Below are 16,046 nucleotides of genomic sequence, written 5' to 3' on the forward strand. Positions count from 1 at the left end.
GTATTTACGAAGAATCTTGGCGTCATATTTAAAATTTAAATTTGTAGATTTAAAAACAAAATAATTATTTGATATGAATTAATAATATTGAGAGCATTTGATAGAAATAAATTCCATTTATAATAATAAAAAAGAAAAAGATAGAAAAACACTACATAATTTCCTTTAATTTGAAGAAACAATCAAAGGATTAGTGAGTATACACTCGCACCGATAATTTTCGAGAACCTGTGGTTTTATACGTAACTAACTTCATTGTGTTACGGCAATAATTGTGATTCATAACATTTACAAATTTTTTACTCCATTCTCGACCAGTTAACATGCGGGTGTAAGACTGTCTGTATTTTATTACGTATTTGAAACGCAATTGAATAAAATTTTTGCTCTAAACTCTTCATTATTAATATAAATAAGTAATAAAAAATTATTGTCATAGTAAGTAAAGCTTTTTTAATCGAAATGTGTGCAAAAATGGCATTTCAACATCAAGCAGGCACTGCAATGGAGTGTTTAAGTGTAAGTTAACGTCATTAAAGATATTTTTAGGAATTAGTCACGAAATTTTCCGATAAGGAATATCATTAAAAAGTAATATAAATATTTCATAATTAAAAATGTTCCATTTTTAGTGTCCCTTTAATTATGTTCGTTTACTTACTCCAATTTAGTGATAATCATTTTTCCATCATTAAAATTTCAGATACCAATAACACTTCACAAAGAGACTGAAATTGATGCTCATGGTGGAGAAGTTATGAAGTGTGGCTTCAAAATAGCAGGTGGAATCGATCAAGACTTTCGTAAAAGTCCACAAGGCTACACAGACAATGTACGAATCTAATAATCAACTTGAGTGAAAAAATTAGAACTTTCTGAAACAATGTTTCTTTCAAGATAATTACTTTAGCTGATATTCAGGCTGATAATAGTGGTCTAATTATTTAGAATTCTATTCTCACTTACTCATTAAATTTTGTATCTTTTACAAAGACTCTTGTTAACTGAGAGTTAAAAATATTTCAGGGGATATACGTGACAGAAGTGCATGAAGGATCACCAGCAGCAAAAAGTGGACTAAGGATGCACGACAAAATTTTACAATGCAATGGCTACGATTTTACAATGGTAACTCATAAAAAAGCTGTTGGTTACATTCGGAAACATCCAGTATTAAATTTATTAGTAGCCCGAAAAGGAGTGACAAGTACTTAAAATTCAACAATTATTCATTAAACAATCAATTTATATTAAACATATACTTTATTAGTGATTTAATTTTTTATTTTTTGTATACTTTGTGTCAAGAAAAGAAACATTTATTTTTGAAATCGTGTAGACATAATTATCAAATCGTGTTACCAATGATAAATCCTATTTCTCCAGGATTTCTATTTAGTTATTCAAGTTCTCTATAATAATTACTTTAAATACAATAATAATTCATTCCAAGTGTTCAACATATTCAACGTGTGCTATAAGATCACCTATTTACATATGTTTTTATAGGAAATAGTAATAAACCAAAATAATGTGTAACTTGGTGATGAACAATAATTTTACATTATTAATGAATAATTATAAATTTCCAATTAATATTATTAAAAAAGTAAATAATCTTTTGTACCGAAAATTACAATACTCTTTTAGTTCAATATCAAAATAATCTATCGAACGAAAAATCCGTTCAACCAAATGATAATTTAAGAATAACCGATCCATTAATAAAAATACTCAGCCTATTTCTTAATATAAACATATTTGATCAATTAGTTGTAATGAATAAATATGTTGGAATCGTTCAAATGGCATCCGAGTAATAAAAAAAAATTAAAAATAAATGCAATATAAATAAAGCGATATATATAGATATACATATAATTCATCAAAATGAAAGATTTACGGTACTGTCTAAAATGATACATTAAAATGATTAAAAAATGCCACTTGCTGATAAGGCTGATTAAATAAGGTTATTGACAATGAATCAATAAATCCATAGATTGATGTATGAATGGAGCTGTAGATTATTACATACATTTTATAATAATAATTTTAGATGAATGTTTTATTTCTCTATTAACTCATAGACATTCATTACAAATTTGATTACTGTTCATTACAAAGCTTTTTTGAATAAGGAATTTGTATTTATCATACCTTCAACGCATCTAATTTTATATGCTAAAATATCAAAAAATTTTACAATTGTCTATTTTACAATTTTATTAAAGTAATAAATGATATTTACTATTGATTATTAATTGCTGCTTATTATATTCTGTCCACTATAAATTTTAATGATTTTATTTTTTTCTCCAAAGATTGAAAGAACATGTTAGTTATTTTATTTTATTTCAAATGATTCTCTTACATCGAAAAATCGTGACACTTTTTCGTTTAATGGCTCTTTATTTTTCGACTGAGTAATACATAAAAATTAAAGAACCGATAATTATTTTGTTTATAAAGTGGTAAGATAATACAACTAAATTAAAGTAAAATATAAAATCTTCTTACAATTAATTATTATAAGCAAAAGTTATTCAAATTAACTCAAGTATCTCATAAGATACTCAATTATATTTAATTATAAATTCATTTAAAGATTAACTTTCGTGTATTTTCAAACACAAATGGAAAAATGCTGTGAATTCAAACGATTCAACTACTAAAGCATAAGATAGTATAATAATTATGATAAAATATTATAGTATTTTCAATTAAATTGATTAAATTTGTAAAAGTAATTTTAATTTATGATTCAGCCATTTCTATGCTTTCTTCATCCCATTCATCTGCTAATTCCGAAGATTTTTGCTTTTGATTTTTTTCTTCATGATGAACCTCTTCTTCTTCAATAATCATCATCGATTCTTGTTGTTGTTGTGTTTGGTCACCTTGTGACTGTTCATCTTCATACTCTACAATCTCAGTTTCCTCTTCAACATATTGTATTACTTCTTCCGCATTTTGATTACTTTCATCTTCAGTAGCCATTACTTGTTTCTCTCCATGTTCAGCTTCTTCTTCCTCTTCCTCTAAAACTTCTTCAACAACTTCTTCTACAATTTCTTCAGACTCCTGTGTTTGTTGTGTCTGATAAGTTTCATAAGTTGAATGATTAGATTGATCATCAGTACCATGAATGTAAACAATCATTCCATCATCAGTTCCTTGCATTACTAATTGCTCATTGCTTGCTATATGTAATTGCTGGGGCTGATGATGACCCTGTGATAATTCAGTTTGTTGATAATCTTCATTATTAATTAACATAATCATCTGCTGACCTTCTAGATTGTGTCCATTATAAGTGGAATCATGAGACATGCTATTAAGCTCCATTTCGTTTACTAAGAAACTAGATTCTGTTGTGTGAATCTCTTGATGATCTGGCGTGATTGTTTCTCCAACTCCTAGAGAAGCTGCTATTCCACTCACTACGTGACTAAGAGCTTCTGCTTCTGATGATGGTTCCAATGGTATTGATGGAACAGGTACATTTTCAGGCTCACGAAGGTCTTTGTGAGCACAATCCATGTGAACTTGCAAATTTGTTGATCTGATAAACACTTTATGACAATGAGGACAGCGGTAACCACCTTTTTCTTTGCCATTCATTGAAGTTCCATGCCCTGTTTTAATTTCATGACTTGCTAATTCAGTAACATCTTTAAAATTTTGTCCACACTGGACGCACTGAATTTCTTCTGACAAAGTAGATCGAGTTAGAGGACGATGATTGTGGTTAATCTGGTGTCGAACAAGAAGGGTCTCTGACAAAGCAACATATTGACAAGCATGACATTTTGGGAAAGACATATTTTTTGGTGGTGGAACATTATGTCTCGTATATAAATGATACATCAAAATATTTCGTTTAGTGGCTTTGTAACCACAATGCTCACAAATTCGAGGATCAAATTTTTCATCATGAACATCCTGCATATGTCTTCTGTACATATAATAGCTATGATATTCTTCTTCTAAGTCACATTTGTGACATTTCCAAGGACCATTTTCAGTTCCTCCAACATTACCTGGTTTTTCATCTTCATCATTGCCCGACATTAAATGATCAGACTTTAAAACAAGATAAGAGACTTTAGTTTTTCCTGATGAATGTTCCGAAGATTTGGGTTCCTTCTGCATGATCTTTAGTCGAATATTTTTATTATTCTTTACCAAATGAGGATATTTCTTCAAGACCTCTCTAATAATTTTAGCATGGTTATTTATTGATTCAGCAGAATTTTGAGAAGCATTTTTGCTTTTTTCCATATTTTCTTTCTCTTCAAGCTCAAATCTCACACGTTTGGAAGGACCTTCTTGAGACCGAGATTTACTGCCAGTCCAATCATCGTCAGAATTTTCCCAAGGTTTATTATCGTGGCCATCCTCGTCTTCATCTTCAGTGTCATTGGTTTTAAAAGATCTATTACCGCTAGATGATTGGCCTGATGCTTGAACAATCGGTTTTGTATTATATGTAATATCATCAAAAGAGGAAAAAACTCCCAGAGCAATATCATCAACCTCTGGTAAATCAAATCGTGATGGACCCGATGTAGTCTCTGCTGACTTATGTCCGAACATTCCTGTATCAGAATTTGATGGCGATTCGATTTTTCTCCTCCAAATTGGAAGTCTAGAAATTCATAAAAGTAATAATATTATAAAAGACCATAATAACAAAAATTTAGAGGTAAATTATACTTACTTTCTGCCAGGCAATGGAGTAGTTGGCATCGATTGATTATTAGCTGGTGGTGATTTCTTGGTCGGGCTTGAAGTTTTTTGAACGGAAATAATTGATTTTTCATTACTTGTAGTTGGAGTGCTTGGTTGAGCATTTGTGGTATTAAATTGCGCATCCAAAAGTTTGGTTAAAACAGTCATATTCATTTTTTGTGCTGTTTTGTAGAGAGCATTTTGTTCAGAAGTCCAATATTCTAATTGTCCAGTATACATAAAACTAAAAAAATGCAAATTATAAAGTAACTGTGTTTATTGATTATTTAAATATAAATAAAATAATATGTATTGCATACCTTATTATAGATTTGACACATTCATAAGGCATATCTGGAGGCATAACAATAATCCCGTCAAAATCACTTTTCTCCTTTTGCTTCCGTTCTAATTGCATAAAATAGTCTGTACATGTTGTAATCACCAGACGATGAGCCTGAAAACAAAAAAATATCATTAAAAACAAATTAAATTGGAACAAATAATCATTTAGAGAATAATTAGTATGTAAAAGGTTAACAATGAACACAAAAAGTTTATTAAAATACCTGAACTGTGATATCACTAGTAGGAAATTTGATAGTAAGATCAAGAAGTTCTTCTTCATTATAAAGCTGTTGTAATCTTTGTAGAAAAAAACTTCCCCAATTATCTACTTTAACTTGTTTCAGTCCAGGAGATTGAGATGGTTTACTCATTGATACCGACTGCATGATTAAAGTTCTGAAAATTTTTATTAATTCATGTAAATTTAAATAAAATATTGAAAACGAAGTCTGTATATGAACACTGATGAAAATTGATAAGTAGTGATACACACGGAATATGTTAATTATGCGTATATATTACATGCAAATAATACTCCGAAATTATAATTTTTACAAATAACTTATAGCTACAGATCGGTATTTGAGCATACGATTTTTAAAAGACAGAAAATATTAATATTTTTACCGATCTTTTAACCTAAATCAGCATGAACTTAAACAAAAAAATACAAATCACAAATGGAGGCGCAAGCAATTAGGCCACGTAACGCGCGGTACAGAAAAACTTTACAGAGAAATTATTTTCATAAAGATAAATTTGCAAAAAAACGTGAAAATAATTATAATTTACATTTTTGCCGGGTTACAAATAAACTAGATATATTCTTCAATGACCAAGCGTACCTTTTCGATAAATTTCGCTTACAACTCTTGGGCCAGCTCCATCTCTTACAAAAGCTTTCAGTAGACGAGGAATATTGAGCAATCCAATATATGATGCCCCTCACAGATGGAGTTGTGGTAATTTTCAGTAAGCCAACTGTAAGAAAAAAATTTTTTCAAAAAATTCAGCCACCACGCCACCTATCAAAATAAGTGTAAATTACCCGGGCAAAGTACTTTCGATGAAATTATTATAAATTATTTTAATTGTTATCTTCGATTTCAACTTAATTGAATGTAAGATTATTCTACATGTATCTCACTTTTTAATTTGATTCCATAAATAGTCTAATACATGTTATGTCTCGCAGATACCAGCGATTCCATGAACGTACATTTACTTGCAATGAATAACCTCCAATAATGGTTTTCATTATTAAAAAAAACAACAATTATGATTTAATTGTTGATTACAATCAACATTCTATAAAAATAAAAATTTTATGTACATAATTAATGAATCATAATTAATTTATTATTATATTTCATAGAAAGGTATCAATTTTTGTATCATTATTAATACCATTAAGTTGGTAAAAGTGAATTTAAATGACTCAAAATCTCAAATGATTCCATAAAATTTTCTAACTCATCAAATTAAACAAATGAATATATTTTTACAGGCTTTTATATAATGAAGACAGTTATAAATTTCGAAGTTTATAAAAAAACTTGGGAACGACTTTCTAAAAATAAGCATTTTAAATATGGTGCTCCATTCCTTGCTTTCATCATTGGAGGATCATTTGCATTAAGATATGTCACTAATATACGGTACTTATTAATGACCTTGTACTTTTTTCCTATTTAACAATCATTTCTTTTACAATTACAAATAAATTATTCCATAAACATTGGAGTACAATTTAAGTACGAATTGAAGTATACAATTAACTACTTGTGTATCAATTGGTATTAATTATTTCATTAGATTTAAATACAAACCAACTGTTATGATGAAAGAAGAAGCTTCCAAGATGGGAATACACATAAAAAGCGCTGAGGAAGTTGGAGATATAGAAGATCACTATAAAGAATTGCAAAAGGTATTAAACATAAACATTTTCTTTTCCAAAAAAAATTTTTATTGACTCAGCTGATCTATCATTCTAATTTATATTTCAAAAACTAATGAATCTAATTAACAAGTTTATTGTAAATTAAATGAAATTTATAAATTATATTTATAGTAATTATTTGATGACGTAATGAGAGAAATTATTTTGAAGAATTAAGAGCTTAGCTCCAATTTCATTCATTATTAAATACGCCAATTATACGTATCATTTCATTTATTTCTCCTAACAATTTTGTATTCTTTCTTTAGCTCGACATCGATAATTGGGAAAATATCCGAATACCAAGGCCGTGGGAAGACGGAGAAGGAAAAGAAATAGTGTAATAGAATTAGTGTTTTGTAATGAAAAGTAAGTAAAATTAAATATAACTAATTTACATGTCAACATGATGACATAAATCATTTTTTTGTTAATACAATAACGTGAAAGAGTGAAAACGTATTGCTTTCTGAAACCTAAATGTTGATGAAGGTGAATGTATACTATTATTATGTAACATAATAGAAGGTAATTAGTAAATTTTCGTACCGTTATCAAGTAAATACAGTAAATTCAATATAAAAGAAAAACACGTGAACATTCGATGATGTATAATTAACTGCTTAACTGGAACAAGTCATATATCTTTTTTTATCAACAAAAAATCATCTTTATATATCTCATAACCGATAAATAAGATGCACAGACATGCTATCATTTTCATAAATTCTGACTAAAGAAAAGATAAATACCAAAGTCAAATGAATACAGAAAGTTAGTCAATAAAATTGGAGAAATATTAATAGTTTTTATAAATAATTAATGTAAATTTACATTAGAAATTATTTTGAAATAAAATAAGTGTCTTTGTATACATATTTGCATCTGATAATGCACATATTATGAATATCCATTAGCAAGGGTTACCTTATATTAAATTTCCGACGCTATTGGTAGTTTAACGAGCGCAATTGAGATATGTAACTTGACTGGAAACTAAAATGAATTCGTGGGGATCTAGGGGACGGATGTAATGCAAGTGAGGGGTGATTATCATCACCGTGAGATATTTAAGCTCATTTATTTATTCTACGCAATCGTATGCGCATTAATGCACTTGCATGTGCATTATTTTCGCAAATTTTCAAAACTTTTATGTCAAAAGCATACTATAATACCATTCTTGAATATCTGACCATCCACATATTGCGTGAGATTCATACAAAGTAACTATTACTGGATACATTGGAAAACTGCACGCAATCATTGAGCTCATATTTCATGATGTTTCCTTGCTGTTCAATTGGAAAAATTGCCGATATATGAGCATATTATCTGTCCAAGTTAGATAACATATTTAAATACAAAAACAACTATTTTTTTGTAAATAAATGACTAAGTTTGTTTTAGGAAATGAGAAAATCACACAAGGGAAAGTAATCTCTCTGTTCAATGGTCTTGGGATAGTCATCAGGAGTTTACAGAAGTGAATGAATCAGTCGTCTAGTGCATGCTCAGACACCCAACTACTGTTTACCGTACCAATTTGAGCATGCTTATTAAGCGGTGTATAAAAAGGTAGCATCTGGAAATAGTCGCGTGGTCTATAAACAAGGACGTACTTAGAACAAGTCTGACATGCAACCATAGTGGTCGACTCTGATCGGTGGTTCATGTTTTATCATTGTTATGTCATTTGGAAGTAGAATCAAGGTTGGCAAAGTGCAGTGCGGTGAGGGAAATGCTTACGCTACGTAAGCATAGCAATGATACATAAATGACGCTGGAAGGTAGGAGCTTCAGTATAACGCTTCGTGTTAACAGTGGCAAGCTATCCAGTTGTCTGCAAGCACTGTCCATCGACAAGTCGTCTCTGATCTTTTGAAGATCATTTATCTTGAGTCCTGATAGCAACATTGCGATTTAATCTAGGTACGTTCATTATCAGCTCTTTGCTATAATTTTTATATACTTTTTTAGTGAAAAAATTACTTTTTCTTTTATTGGATACTCTTTGTTTATTAGTTTATCTTGTGATGCTTATAAGACAAAGTAAAGTAAATAAATTGGACAAATGTTTATTTAATATTTATAGAATTATTGTTGTTAGAATGTCAATAAACTTATCACATAAACATACGAAAAACAATTATTTTATAGAAAATTCTTGCAAAAAGTTTGTTTCAATTGAAATATTTTTCAGATTCTAAAATAAACTTCTTTGTTTATATGTAAACTCTTGAGTTTTTTTCATTGTAAATTAGTTTTTTAGATTTTAACATAAAAATAAAACAAAAAAATTCAAGATTTTATGTTTGATTTAAAAATTATTTCCTTGTTTGTAAACAAGGTTTGTACTTTGTTATACACTTTACTGGCGACAAAAGTATAAAGAAATGATAAAAATTTACAACAATAGTAATAAATTATTTATGTCTATTTTATCCATCACATTATTGATATTTTTGTTAGAAGTAATTGTACAAAATTTACTATCTAATCAATTGTTTTATTTTATGTCATTATTTTTTATTCAATCTAGTCACAAAGTTATGTAGTAAATTCGACTTGATTATGATTAATGAAAATTCCAAATGTGTAAACACACAGTGCAACAAAGACTTCATTTACGATCAATATTAAAGACTAAAGATAAGGAAGTAAATCACTGATCACATTATGATATAGATATTAGCAGGTTTTGGAGTATTTTGTTTGCTACTTGAATCAATCTCTCTTGTTGATAGTGTACACTAGAAATTATTTACCATTCACTTAGGATAATTAAATAATAATTAAAGTAGCTACTGATGATATATGAAGCACATAATATGATGTGATTGATGCATAGTTTATGAGTCTATTCATCATTTAAAACCTGCAAGCAATTATAATAAGTGTCGTAGTGCAAATCTTTATAAACATGTTTAGAGGGCAAACTCTATGAATAAGTCAATGAGAATGAGGAAAAATGTTCTTATTTCTTAATAACTGTACCTAGATTAATTAATTCTTTCAATTAATTTTTATTATCATAACAGCATCTCTAATTTTACTATTTAAATTCAATTTAAAAGTAAACAAAAATATTTATGTGTATAAAAATTACAATAATTCATTTTGTTTATCTGATATTTATTGTTTTTAGTAAACATGCTTATTATTTTTCAATAAAAGTAATAAGATAATAAAATGAATTTTGTTTCGATTTAAAATTATGATGAATATTGAATTAGCTATTTAAAAGTAATAAAAGGAAGAAAAAAAATATAGTAATATTTATGAGTAATTTCTGGAAAGCAAAAACTTCTATTCATAAAGAAAGTTTTATTTATTATAATTATTGCTTTTTTACTATCCGCAAATAAGGAATGATATAATGGATATAAATTATCATAATTAGTATTGTTTGTTTATAATAAAAATTTTTTTAACTTTAAGTATATTTATTTTTCTTTTATTGATTGTTCATAAAATATCAACGACACTGGAAATGAATTATTTATTTCATTGACAAATTAATAGATTGATTAACACTTCATTTTCTCATTGACTTTTATCGCAAATAATTAGCAAATTGCTATCATTTTAGCATAAATAATACGACATTTAAATAAAAATTTTAATGATTAGAAAAATTAGTATTTTTATTCTTAAACGTTTCTATGTGATGAATATTATCTCTTAAATTTTGCAATTTGTTTATTACGTAGCATACGATAATTTTCCATGTTCTCTGACTTGTAGCTCAGGCTTGGCTCTTAGTATAAATAAAATAATTCAAAGTCAGTATCTAAAACCTAACAAATATAAACACGCATTTAATCTTAGAACCTCTCACGCTGTGACCACGTGGATATGGATGCAACGTTTTGAAATGAAAGGGCAGAGCATGAGAGTGGGAAATAGGATGAGAGAAAATTATAGAGCTGAAGGCTTTGAAGTAAAAAACAAAGGGCAAGCCAAAGGTCTTGGGTATTATGAATGCATAATATTTCGAAAATATTTAAATTACTTTTTCATCATTTTTTAAACATTTGAGTTTGATAATATTGATGATGATTTCAATAACTGGTGTTTAAAAATTTCTTCTATAGCCGTTGAATGCTAAACGTCTAGAGGCGCAACAACGAATCAATTGTATGATTCTTAAAGGCTTACATGCGCACAACAAGTCAAGTTTTATGGCTAACGTGTGATCGAAAGTCTGAAAATAACTGTTAAAAACAGTTCTGATGTTTCGTAAATCGTATTGCACCCATGAGATTAAGTTTATCTGACGATATTTCGGGGTGACATCTTCGAGAATTGTGGTATTCCAAAGATTCTGTGGTCAAGATCCACGTCGAAAGTCATTTTGATATTCACGCAAATTTATATACGGAATGGAGTGGGGATCATCTTCGACCACCATATAAATATTCCAATCGTTTTGATGGTTCGCCAGTTACAAACGTTGTTTTGGATAGTTAATTGTCAAGGGCATTTTTCAGTGGTTTTGTAACAATCATTATCATTTTTTTCTTCCTGAAAATTTTTTCTGTTTGATCATTGATACTTTGTTTTGCTTATTTGAATTTAATCTTCCTCATTATCTATGATATTTATAAACGTTTAAATTAAAAACCTATCAATCATCTGCTGCTGCCATTCTTCAATTTTCCTTTTTCCAAGATGAGCATCAAAGTTTTGGTGAAAGTTTGCGAGTCCCATTTATTTCCGCGAGTTAAATCAGGTAACAGCTCATTATGGATCACTTGGGGAAGACATTTCAGCTGGTAAGTTTTCCTGAGTCATCATTCTATGCAAACAATATATGTATTATCTTTTTCTTTGTTCTGTACAAAATATTTTTCCTTAATAAAAAATATTTTCAATTAGAAAGTTAATTTATTATACTTTCTTTTTTGAATTATTCCTTATTCGTTTCATCTTATACTCCAAAACCCAGTTTGATGACCAAAAAAAAAAAAACGTAAAAGGAAACAATTTATATGCTGAAATATGATGAATATCATTAAATTAGGCCCATTTTACTAATGAATTCTGACTTTCAATTCTTATGATCATTCTAGATCAAAACAATTATGACTAAGATATTTTTTCCTAGCATTCTCGAATATATGTCAGTCGTTTAAGAATTAACATAATGTTTTGCATATTAATTACAATTATTATAAAGAAAAATGATAATGATAAGCAGAAGTAATATCAAAATTAGCAGCATTTGGAGTGGAAAACGTGTACTATCAACTACTATTACTAGCTCTATGATTATCTGCTAGCACAATATAATCATTCCATCATGGATAATTCACTCTATTAGTTATCTGAAAAGTTTCCACGCATTAACAATTTCCGGGCAACCACCACATATGGGAGTATTCCGTACTTAAGTTAACAAGCAACTTTCGACGTCACATTCCTGACTATTAAAAAATTGCCAGCATCATCAGGAACGAAATTAGCGCCCAATGTGTATGAAGCCTTTCACGGCCTACTTCGTACGATCATGATAATTGATAAGAGTCCAAATAATTTAGATAAGTGTCAATGAGATAATGTTCAATCCATCAAACTAACATTACTAACATATCAGGCATAATTGACGATTTTATGAAAATATGTTAAAATAAAAAATATTATGCAATATCTCATTCAATGTCTTCATCTATAGTTTGATGAAGTCATATCGATATTGATTTGTACTTTTACAAAGAGATTGCGATAATTTTGATACTTGTTGCTAAGGAAGCATCAAGAAATAAAATGATTATTAACATGATTTCTTCATGTCTAAATTTTTTTTGTTTTTTTCTTAGGATTGATGAATTTTTATTAGCAGTTTAGTAACTTCTATATTGATTGCTGCTATCAAAGTTGCTTTTTAATCACTAATCACTGACATATATATGCAAGTGGCAGCTACTTTTTTGTGTTTTTCATGTTAAGTCACTCGGTCAAACACCCCTCTTTGTTACACAGATAATAAAAAATCCACAGGAATTCATGGCTAAGTCAGCTCCATTGTTTCAGATAAATTCATGAAATTACAAAGAGCCTGTCTGACAATCTCTTTTGACGACAGTTCTATATGCTTCTAAATAATAGTATAACATGCCAATTATTCTGAACAGAAAGTTAAATATTGTATTTATGCTGGACGGATTCACATTCACTTGAAAGTGCTAATTTTAAAAAATAGGTGTTTACCTTTTTTCAATGTCATCAGACGATATTTATTTATTGAATGAGCTATAAATTGACACCAACTTCTTTATCTACTTTACTTCATTTCGTGTAATATATCTATTATTTCAATGTTAACTTTTTATTTTTAACTGTTTCAATGTTGCCTGAGTTAAAAAAAAATAAATTGTAAACATTTTGTTTTGTTTAGAAAATATATTAAACATATTTGTGTAGTAAGCAAGAACGAATTGAATAAATAGACATGTAGAAAATTTTGCTTTAGAAAATTCCTTTAGAAGGAATAGAAAATCCAATACCTCTTATCAACATCATAATTCTGAATTAATGATGCTCTTGACAGACTGTTTAATCAAATGAATCTATAATATGGATTTTTTCTATTTTAGCACCGCTACAATGTCGAGGACAATGCTTAAAGACTCCCCTAATGCAGCACTTAATAAATCATTGCTGAATAAATACTTGGAGCTACCACAACCTGATGATAAAATTCAAGCTAAATATATTTGGATCGATGGTACTGGAGAAGGATTAAGATCCAAGACACGAACTCTTGACTTCGTACCGAAACATCCATCTGGTTAGTAATAAATTTCAATTGATATGAATTGTCATCAGCTTGTATGATTATTAGGACAACTTAAATAATGTATAAATCAACTGCTGACTAAAGAATTTTATCTATAAAAATTGGCAGACATGACAAATTTATCAGTAATGTTAATGATAAATATTTTTACAGAGCTTCCAAAATGGACTTACGATGGAAGTTCAACTTATCAAGCAGATGGGGGTAATAGTGACATATTTCTTCAACCAGTAGCAATTTACAAAGATCCAATTCGACGAGGAAATAACAAATTGGTCCTATGTGAAACATTTAACAGCGATAACACACCAACGAAAACAAATAAACGTTACTCAAGTAATCAAGCTATGGAATTAGTGAAAGATCAAGAGCCATGGTTTGGTATTGAACAAGAATACACCTTCCTAGATTTTGATGGAAGACCTTTAGGCTGGCCTAAAAATGGATTCCCTGGTCCCCAAGGGCCTTATTATTGTGGAGTAGGAGCTGACAAAGTCATTGGAAGGGAAATTGTTGAAGCTCATTATCGAGCTTGTATTTATGCTGGTATTAAGATCGCTGGAACAAATGCTGAAGTTATGCCATCACAATGGGAATTCCAAGTTGGTCCGTGTGTTGGTATTAGCGCTGGAGATGATCTCTGGATGGCTAGATTCCTTCTTCATCGTATTGCTGAGGAGTATGGTGTCATTGTTACCTTGGATCCTAAACCCATGGATGGAAGCTGGAATGGAGCTGGTGCCCACACCAACTTCTCAACAAAGGCAATGCGTGCTGATAATGGAATTGTTGAGATTGAAAAAGCTATTGAAAAGTTAAGCAAAAAACACATTCGTCACATCCAAGCCTACGATCCACGTGGAGGAAAGGACAATGAACGTCGTCTCACTGGTAAATGCGAAACTAGTAGCATCCATGATTTTAGCGCAGGCGTTGCTAACAGAAATGTCAGTATTCGTATTCCTCGTGGTGTTGCTGAAGACAAAAAAGGATATCTAGAAGACAGAAGACCAAGCAGCAATTGTGATCCATATTCTGTTTGTGATGCTCTAATTCGCACATGTTTGTTGAATGAATAAATCGAATCAACTTCGAATTTACCACTATAATACAAAATTGTCGACTCAAATACTAAGAAAATCTCTTTTAATCCATAGATTGTCGAATTATTACGTGTTTTATAGAGAATAATATAATAAGATATCTTGTATAACATTGATAAAAAATTTATTTAATGTTGATGTGGAATTCTATTATATTTTTGGTTAAATTTATGTTAAAATATAAATTGTTTATTATTTTATTAGATCAGCGAAAAAGTTTCTGCATATTTACTTTAAGTCATTATTCTGTTAAATTAAAATAACCTGAACTTTTCTATCTTCCTACATAAAAAAGGAGATGAAGAATAAAAATATAAAGTGAGACTTAAAACATCAATTTTATTAGTAAAAAAAAAAAAACAAAAGTTATGAAACACAGAAATTGACTTGCAAAATAAGTACATTCTTATCTTGACATAATACAAAGCATAAATCGCCTCAACTTTCTCATTTTTAGTAATATCAAAACAAATTTAAGGTATCTATATTTTTTTTACATGGTTGTAATTTTACCGAGGGTGCCTTCCATATCTGGCTCGCAAAAAAACTATTAATATTAGTTTACTTATTTATGGACATATAATCAAAATATTAGTTGTAAATCTGGCAATAATAAGCGACCAGAAAGCCATTCCTGTGCAAATCCTCGGTTTTATTGAGAGAGAATCTAAGTGTAGTTACTTCGTTGATTGTTTTTTTTGTGAAGTTATATAATCTTATTTCTTATAACTTTTTTTAACTTTTTTGAGTCTTTACCAATTACTAATAAAATAGAATTTATGGTACTGTGATGTCAATAATATTATAGTTGACACATAAATATATATTTTTATGTCAATTTATTGATTAAATAACTGTAAAAAATATTTGGAGAAAATAGAATCAAAATGTAAAATTTATTATGAAATAATAATCATGATAATAATGTAACTGTTCTTTATGCATGGTCGTACTTTAAGTACAAATCGTTGAATAGTTAAGATAAGTCATTTTAATTTAATTAAAAAAAAAATATTTTGGAAGTATTTTCGATGTTATTGATTAAAAAATCCATATATTGTTAAATAATTTATGTCAAAATTAATCAATACATTTGAAAAATAAATTATTTAAAGTT

At 28.9% G+C, this 16,046-nt stretch overlaps 4 protein-coding genes across 7 annotated transcripts; 3 read left to right on the forward strand and 1 right to left on the reverse strand.

Annotated features, from left to right (window-relative positions):
- Positions 1-263: 263 nt before the first annotated feature.
- Positions 264-2,011, forward strand: LOC118073844 (tax1-binding protein 3 homolog). The gene is made up of 3 exons (XM_035094576.1): positions 264-519; positions 704-832; positions 1,027-2,011. The coding sequence occupies exons 1-3, from the start codon at positions 463-465 to the stop codon at positions 1,213-1,215; spliced, it is 375 nt and encodes a 124-aa protein (XP_034950467.1). The 5' UTR covers positions 264-462; the 3' UTR covers positions 1,216-2,011.
- A 327-nt stretch (positions 2,012-2,338) lies between these two features.
- Cp190 (centrosome-associated zinc finger protein CP190) lies at positions 2,339-6,025 on the reverse strand. Of its 3 annotated transcripts, none has more exons than XM_035094569.1 (5): positions 5,928-6,025; positions 5,304-5,478; positions 5,055-5,191; positions 4,724-4,978; positions 2,339-4,651 (listed from the first exon to the last, which is right to left on the reverse strand). In XM_035094569.1, the coding sequence occupies exons 2-5, from the start codon at positions 5,466-5,468 to the stop codon at positions 2,758-2,760; spliced, it is 2,451 nt and encodes an 816-aa protein (XP_034950460.1). In that variant the 5' UTR covers positions 5,469-5,478; positions 5,928-6,025; the 3' UTR covers positions 2,339-2,757. The 3 variants fall into 3 exon arrangements, with proteins under 3 accessions (XP_034950460.1, XP_034950462.1, XP_034950461.1); XM_035094571.1 differs by lacking the exon at positions 5,928-6,025 and adding an exon at positions 5,875-5,924; XM_035094570.1 differs by lacking the exon at positions 5,928-6,025 and adding an exon at positions 5,710-5,868.
- A 48-nt stretch (positions 6,026-6,073) lies between these two features.
- On the forward strand, positions 6,074-7,482 carry l(3)neo43 (cytochrome c oxidase assembly protein COX16 homolog l(3)neo43). Its single transcript, XM_035094533.1, has 5 exons — positions 6,074-6,203; positions 6,278-6,461; positions 6,590-6,740; positions 6,898-7,012; positions 7,294-7,482. Exons 3-5 carry the CDS (start codon positions 6,601-6,603, stop codon positions 7,366-7,368), a joined length of 330 nt encoding a protein of 109 aa, XP_034950424.1. The 5' UTR covers positions 6,074-6,203; positions 6,278-6,461; positions 6,590-6,600; the 3' UTR covers positions 7,369-7,482.
- Positions 7,483-8,462: 980 nt separating this feature from the next.
- Positions 8,463-15,344, forward strand: LOC118073814 (glutamine synthetase 2 cytoplasmic-like). 2 transcript variants are annotated; one of them, XM_035094532.1, is made up of 3 exons: positions 8,463-8,956; positions 13,624-13,817; positions 13,980-15,344. In XM_035094532.1, the coding sequence occupies exons 2-3, from the start codon at positions 13,634-13,636 to the stop codon at positions 14,903-14,905; spliced, it is 1,110 nt and encodes a 369-aa protein (XP_034950423.1). In that variant the 5' UTR covers positions 8,463-8,956; positions 13,624-13,633; the 3' UTR covers positions 14,906-15,344. The 2 variants fall into 2 exon arrangements, with proteins under 2 accessions (XP_034950423.1, XP_034950422.1); XM_035094531.1 differs by lacking the exon at positions 8,463-8,956 and adding an exon at positions 11,232-11,802.
- Positions 15,345-16,046: the final 702 nt, after the last annotated feature.

Source organism: Chelonus insularis, unplaced genomic scaffold (genome assembly GCF_013357705.1).
Source record: "Chelonus insularis isolate UGA/USDA-ARS -01 unplaced genomic scaffold, ASM1335770v1 scaffold_714_pilon, whole genome shotgun sequence".
NCBI classification, from domain to species: domain Eukaryota; kingdom Metazoa; phylum Arthropoda; class Insecta; order Hymenoptera; family Braconidae; genus Chelonus; species Chelonus insularis.

What these genes read in the sequence shown, in the direction of transcription:
- LOC118073844 (XM_035094576.1), top strand. Translation starts at nt 463, where the DNA reads ATGTGTGCAAAAATGGCATTTCAACATCAAGCAGGCACTGCAATGGAG. An exon ending in CTGCAATGGAGTGTTTAAGT is followed by an intron (nt 520 to 703) that starts GTAAGTTAACGT and finishes TTAAAATTTCAG; the next exon opens with ATACCAATAACACTTCACAA. An exon ending in CACAAGGCTACACAGACAAT is followed by an intron (nt 833 to 1,026) that starts GTACGAATCTAA and finishes AAAATATTTCAG; the next exon opens with GGGATATACGTGACAGAAGT.
- Cp190 (XM_035094569.1), bottom strand. Translation starts at nt 5,468, where the DNA reads ATGCAGTCGGTATCAATGAGTAAACCATCTCAATCTCCTGGACTGAAA. An exon ending in TGTGTCAAATCTATAATAAG is followed by an intron (nt 4,979 to 5,054) that starts GTATGCAATACA and finishes GCATTTTTTTAG; the next exon opens with TTTTATGTATACTGGACAAT. An exon ending in ACTCCATTGCCTGGCAGAAA is followed by an intron (nt 4,652 to 4,723) that starts GTAAGTATAATT and finishes ATGAATTTCTAG; the next exon opens with ACTTCCAATTTGGAGGAGAA.
- LOC118073814 (XM_035094531.1), top strand. Translation starts at nt 11,699, where the DNA reads ATGAGCATCAAAGTTTTGGTGAAAGTTTGCGAGTCCCATTTATTTCCG. An exon ending in TGGGGAAGACATTTCAGCTG is followed by an intron (nt 11,803 to 13,623) that starts GTAAGTTTTCCT and finishes TTTCTATTTTAG; the next exon opens with CACCGCTACAATGTCGAGGA. An exon ending in CGTACCGAAACATCCATCTG is followed by an intron (nt 13,818 to 13,979) that starts GTTAGTAATAAA and finishes ATATTTTTACAG; the next exon opens with AGCTTCCAAAATGGACTTAC.